Source organism: Palaemon carinicauda, chromosome 34 (genome assembly GCF_036898095.1).
Source record: "Palaemon carinicauda isolate YSFRI2023 chromosome 34, ASM3689809v2, whole genome shotgun sequence".
Lineage (NCBI taxonomy): Eukaryota > Metazoa > Arthropoda > Malacostraca > Decapoda > Palaemonidae > Palaemon > Palaemon carinicauda.
Genome location: NC_090758.1, coordinates 47,475,888 through 47,482,120, shown reverse-complemented (window position 1 = coordinate 47,482,120; position 6,233 = coordinate 47,475,888). Strand labels below are relative to the sequence as shown.

The following is a 6,233-nucleotide window of genomic DNA, read 5'->3' as shown; positions in this document are numbered from 1 at the left end:
AAGTCATACACTAATTTGTTAATTAAAAATATTCATCATATTGAAGTGATTGAACAAATGAAAAGTTCTGAAAATATATATAAGAAAAGAGAACCAACAGTGGAATTAACATAATAAAAGTTTCCAAAAACAATAGATCTTTGTGAAAAGATATTAATTGTTCCCTAACAATTGAATATATATATATATATATATATATATATATATATATATATATATATATATATATATATATATATATATATATATATATATATATATATATTATCATATTACAATAAAAAAATGACCTTTATGATCTGAAAGGGTTTTTTATAATCAAATCATTATAAAAAGTTAGTTGAACCTGAATCATTTAGTGACAGATTATGTATTAGAATTTGGTGATTAACATTTTGAGACATTTGTTTGACAACAAAAGGGTCAGATGTTATTGAACTTCTTCTTCTTCTTTTTAGTTGTCGCCTCAGGGATCGTCATCATTTTCTCTCTATTAGAAGTACTTACGGAACATCTGTGCATCAGTCTTCCTACCGAGCAAAGAAGAAAACACTATTATGAAATAGACTTTGGTTGTTTGCAATGACTCAGCAAAAAAGCTGACAAAAATGGCATAGGAGATGATAAAAAAATCTTTATTCTAAAGAGAAATAAATAATAATGATAGTGAAAGAAAGGAGGAAGATGAATATGATGAGAATTGAAGGAAGTGAGGAAAGAATTGGAGGGAGCCATAAATAATGAGATTCAAACAAACATGATCAGATATTCTTATGAATGATAATGAGCAGAATAATAAGAAGAAGTGAAGAAAATAATGAGGTGGAAATTGCTCTACACATCAACACCTCTCTATCATCCACACAACGACATTCTCTGGAAATGTCTCTGATTCCATTAATGAAGATACAAAGGAATATCAAGTGATCGAATGAGGAAAGGAAAAAAAAACTAATAAGAAACAAATCATAGACCTAAACCAAAAGAAAAATAGTTTTGAAACTTGGCTTATAATGAATACAGATTAGTTATCTAAGCTCATCACCTGCTGAAAGGTTTAAAACGTAAAGAGAGAGAGAGAGAGAGAGAGAGAGAGAGAGAGAGAGAGAGAGAGAGAGAGAGAGAGAGAGAGAGAGAGGGTGCCTAAATAGCGTGATGATCATTAACAATTAGATTTATGATATAAAAAAATTACCCGATTTTATAGAATAAATCAGTTTTTTAGGCTTATGGTCTGCTTAAAGGAGAGAGAGAGAGAGAGAGAGAGAGAGAGAGAGAGAGAGAGAGAGAGATGCTGCCTATATACAATGAAGACCATGAAAAAAAAAAAGACTTAAGATATAGAAAATTACCAGACCTAATTATATATATTAATTTTTAGGCCTATGGTCTGCTGAAAGGCTTAAAGAGAGAGAGAGAGAGAGAGAGAGAGAGAGAGAGAGAGAGAGAGAGAGAGAGAGATAAAAATCGTACAATACAGATGAAGAAGGAGAAGAAAAAGAAGAAGCAAACTCACCACATAACACCCAATCTACATCCAGTGGATTCCGTTGCCATAAGACTCATCTCTCTAATTAAGGCTTCGTCATCTGGTCTTTCATCTTCTGGGAAACAGATGAAGCTTCTCACCCTCACTCCCTTCAAGGAGGTAATTAAATCCTCGGGGCTCCTCATCTTCTTGGAACACCGAGGGAAGGAGATTGAAGAGAAGGATCTGTTGGGAAGAAGAAGAAGGAAAAGAAGAAAAATCCGATGAAAGGAAAGGAAAGGAAAAGGAGAAGAGAGGAAATGATGTCAACCATATTTTTAATTTTTGTTTTATTGACCTCTTCTTTTGTTAAGCTGAACAAGTGCCTTCAGACACACACACACACACACAAACACAAATACACACACACATACAAACATACACACACATACATACATATACATATATATATATATATATATATATATATATATATATATATATATATATATATATATATATATATATATATATACATATATATATATATATATATATATATATATATATATATATATATATATATATATATATATATATATATATATATATATTGACATCTTCTTTTGTTAAGCTGAACAAGTGCCTTCAGACACACACACACACAAACACAAATACACACACACACGCACAAGCACACACACATGCAAACATACACACACATACATACATATATATATATATATATATATATATATATATATATATATATATATATATATATATATATATATATATATATATATATATATAATTTTCATTATATGTTGTAAAGAGAAATAGGACTATGAGACTTTTTTTCCTCCAAATCTAATGTCGATTTAAGTTTTTTCTTATTTCAAATTAATAAGATCAAATTTTTCAGTCCAGCAAATTAATAAAATAATTATATCACCTGCCCCTCGCACCCCCCCCCCCCGCATCTCTCTCTCTCTCTCTCTCTCTCTCTCTCTCTCTCTCTCTCTCTCTCTCTCTCTTAAGGAATGATGTCTCCTCACCTCCTTGCATCCTGTGGTTGCAATGCCCGAAGGATGTCCCCAACCTTCTCGATGTCTTCTTCCTGGACATCGCTGACCAAGACATCGATATTTAGATCTTGCTTCAAGAAAGGAATTCGGTGACGGACGCTTCTGACATCCTTGACACTAAAGTGAATCACTGAAAGAGAAAAAGGTTTAAAGGACAACAACAACAACATCAACAACAACAACAACAACCACTTTGAGGAAAATGAAAATCACAACCAAAACTTTTCTATCGTAAGATTTTAAAGGAAAAGACCAAATGGGAATAATGATAACTGAAACAACGAATTTAGAGACGAATTAACTAAAGTTTGTAGCAATGGTTTTGAGTTGATGTGTGTGTGCATGCGTGAGTCAATGTGTGTGTGCGTGCGTGAGTCAATTGTTTGTGCATGCGTGAGTCAATGTGTGTGTGCACGCGAGCATTACAGTGAGGATTTCAACTGCTATACTTTCGAAGATAACCTCAGTCTCCTCATGATACACTCGCATTGAGCACAGTATAAAGAAACTCAGCCAATAACAACTAAGCATTATTGGACTATTGCAATACCTTTTCACGTCCCGTTTGGTAATTGGTTCTGGAGGTCGAATAACTCCGCCCATAATTTTGTAGAGAACCAATCAGCGCAGAGAGGAGGCGGAGTCAGGTGTAGCCTTGAGTGACTATAGGGTACCGGACACTTGCACGCATTCGTGGCACGCACTGGCATGCATTGATGCGCGACCTCGCGTGAACGAGTCGTGAAAATGTCGTGAACAGTGCTGGAACTAGCGTGCCCTGGCGTGCCAGTGCGTGCCATGCGTGCCCAGAACTTTGAAATGTTTAAAGTATGTGGCACGCATTGGCACGCACAAAATAGTCGTGAAATAGTCGTGAACGATGCGCGAACTGGAGTGAACTGGAGTGAACAGTGCGGGAACTGGCGTGAACTGGAGTGAACGATGCGGGAAGTGGCGTGAACTTTATAATGAAGAGAAACAAAAAGGAAACGAAAAAAATAATGAAAAGGAAAGAAAAATAAACCTAATAAATGCGTGCCAGTGCGTGGCAAAAATGCGCGCAAGTGTCAGGTAGGCTTATCACTGTTCCCGATTCTAGTTTCCACTTCATTACCATCATGATTATTACTATTCATTACTGTCACCATCATTAATATCATTATTTGTGAAATCAAAGTGACTATAGTAATGTAGTAATGTCACCTTTAAACTGAATCATTTCCTTTTTATATAAGAAAGGAAATAAATGAAAACATAGCATCGAAAGCTTTCAAATTACTTCAAATCAGATGAAAACAATACTGTCCTATTTAAGAAAAAAAAGATACTTGATTGAGTCTTGAATATAAAATTCTCAATATATAGAGCAATAATGATAATAATATTGATAGTTACAATAATAGAAATAATGATAATAACAATATTAACAGAACGAATGACAGGAATGGGATAAGGGAAGAAGGCGAGATATTATAAAGTCCCTCAGATGTAAGGAAGACAGAAAATCTGTCATCCTTCATTTATAACTCACCTAAAAGATGAATCTCTTTTGCCTCTGGCAAAGATCGACAGAAGGCGTCGAGGCTGACTTGGTCCCGAGGCCTCACAAAAAGAGCCATCACATTTGGAGGGATTTGAAACGTTGGGTTCCAGATGCCTCTGTAAGACTCACAACTGTTCCAAAGAGAAGAAAAGAAAGAAATAGTTATTAGATTCGATCGGGAATTTTATCATCAAGTTGATTGATGATGATTAAGATGACGATGACGATGATGATGATAATGATGATGATGATGATAAAAATGAAAAGAAAAAATTAATAATTTCGTGGAATATCAAAATTAATATCAACTATAAATGAGAAGGAAAGTAAATTTTAGACTTTTTTATGTTGTTTATGTATAATGAAAATAATGATGACCGTGATGATGATGATGATGATGGTGATACTGGTAACAGGTAGGGTATAGACTTGAGACTCAAGTTGAGGATTGTAACTTATTTCTTCATGTCTGTCTTCATTTCTCTTTAAAAGTAGGTTTAATATAAATATATATATATATATATATATATATATATATATATATATATATACATATATATATATATATATATATATATATATATATATATATATATATATATATATATATATATGTATATTTATGTGTGTGTGTGTTCATGTATCAATATTGTTTTCATTAAAATATTTGATGATATTAGTTAAGAAGTAGGCTGATATTCAGAATAACTGTCAGAAAAGCAAAGGAAAAGGCAAAACTTACCCTTTGCTGAGTAGACTTTTGATTGACTCAGATTCCTCTGCGTTGATAGACATAAATTTTCTAAAGCTGCGATGAAGGGATATTACTCTTGGGTAAACCTGGTGTCGCAAGAGATGTTTGGTTAGTACCTCGAAGCTGGAGATACTTTCTTCGAGGTATATAAAAATTCTAATTTCTTCTCTGTTTGGGAGAGGAGGATCAGTGGCTGCAAGGAGGGCGATGTAAGACTCTAATGATGAGTCAGTGATTTCAGTGTTGTTATCAATCAAGCGAAACCTCTGCGCTATCCAGCGTGACATTTCGTCATTGCACTTTATGTTGTGCATGACTTTCAGGAAGGAGTCTTTGTCCTTCAATCCTGACTTCTCCAGGAGTTCCAGGGTCTCTATCTTGGTTGCCAGTGGTACCTCCACTTCCCCCACGTGGAAAATACTTAGTGTCTGAATAAGTAGGTTTTGATACTTGTCCAGAGAGTCAGGGAATGAGCCATCATGCAACTCTTTCAGAACGTTTGTCACTGATGATGTTTTCGTTGATATAAGAAAAGCAAGAATTTTTGACTGGACTTGTGATGGGATGCGAGTTTTTGATAACTCATCACTCCACTCCTGTAATGCCAATGGATCCACATCTGGGATGGTCATTTGTTTATAGATATTGTAACCTCCCATGAACTCCATGAAACCCTTATGAGGGAAAGTGTAATAGGAGTTGTTGAAGGAGGTGACTTTCTTTAGGAAGGCTCCAGCCAGCTCTTCTATTGGTACTCCCAAACGAAGACATAGATCAGTCAATCTTTGATAGACCGAATGTGGAAGATTTATAAAATCATCTTTCAATCCTTTGAGAGATTCCCAAGAGAGTTCATCAAGAAATTGATTTATTTTGTGTTGCAAGACACTCAATTCTAAGTCACACGTAGATGGGTTCCTCTGCAAACGCTCCTCTAATTTGGAGATGATTAGAAGGAAAATCTGCCAGTAGAGCTCAGCCTCAGTTGTGATTCTGTTTACATCATCTGGTTTGAGCATCCAAAGAATTGTGAGGAGACAGAGATTATAGGCGACTTCCCACACTATGCTAATTTTGTGTTCAGTTTTCCTAAGGAATTCTAACAGTTTATCTAGCTCTGGTAAAACTGGGAAGTCTTTGGGTAGACTCAAGAAGTATTTAGTTACAAACTCCTTTCTTTTGTTGGCTTTAATTCCTACAAGCCGAAGATGAATAGCATTCAAAGCTCTGGAACACAGATGAGCATGCAGTTTCTCTTCAGCTTCAGGTCTGGTCGTAATGATAACAGTTAATTGGCTGTAGAATTTGTTTAAAGAAAGAATATGGTTGAAAAGGCCAGATGAACTCTTATTGAGCTCATCGTAGCCATCTAAGATGACC

General features: G+C 34.7%; 1 protein-coding gene across 1 annotated transcript in view; it reads right to left on the bottom strand.

The window, feature by feature from the left end:
- Positions 1 to 2,522: 2,522 nt before the first annotated feature.
- LOC137626888 (uncharacterized) overlaps positions 2,523 to 6,233 on the bottom strand; it is an 11,081-nt gene continuing 7,370 nt past the window's right edge. The window contains exons 5-7 of the mRNA XM_068357873.1: positions 4,842 to 6,233; positions 4,088 to 4,230; positions 2,523 to 2,686 (exon numbers count right to left, since the gene is read on the bottom strand). The exon at positions 4,842 to 6,233 is cut by the window's right edge and continues 1,080 nt beyond it. Of these exons, the coding sequence (XP_068213974.1) occupies positions 2,523 to 2,686; positions 4,088 to 4,230; positions 4,842 to 6,233 (1,699 nt within the window). The remainder of the gene's footprint in view (positions 2,687 to 4,087; positions 4,231 to 4,841) is intronic.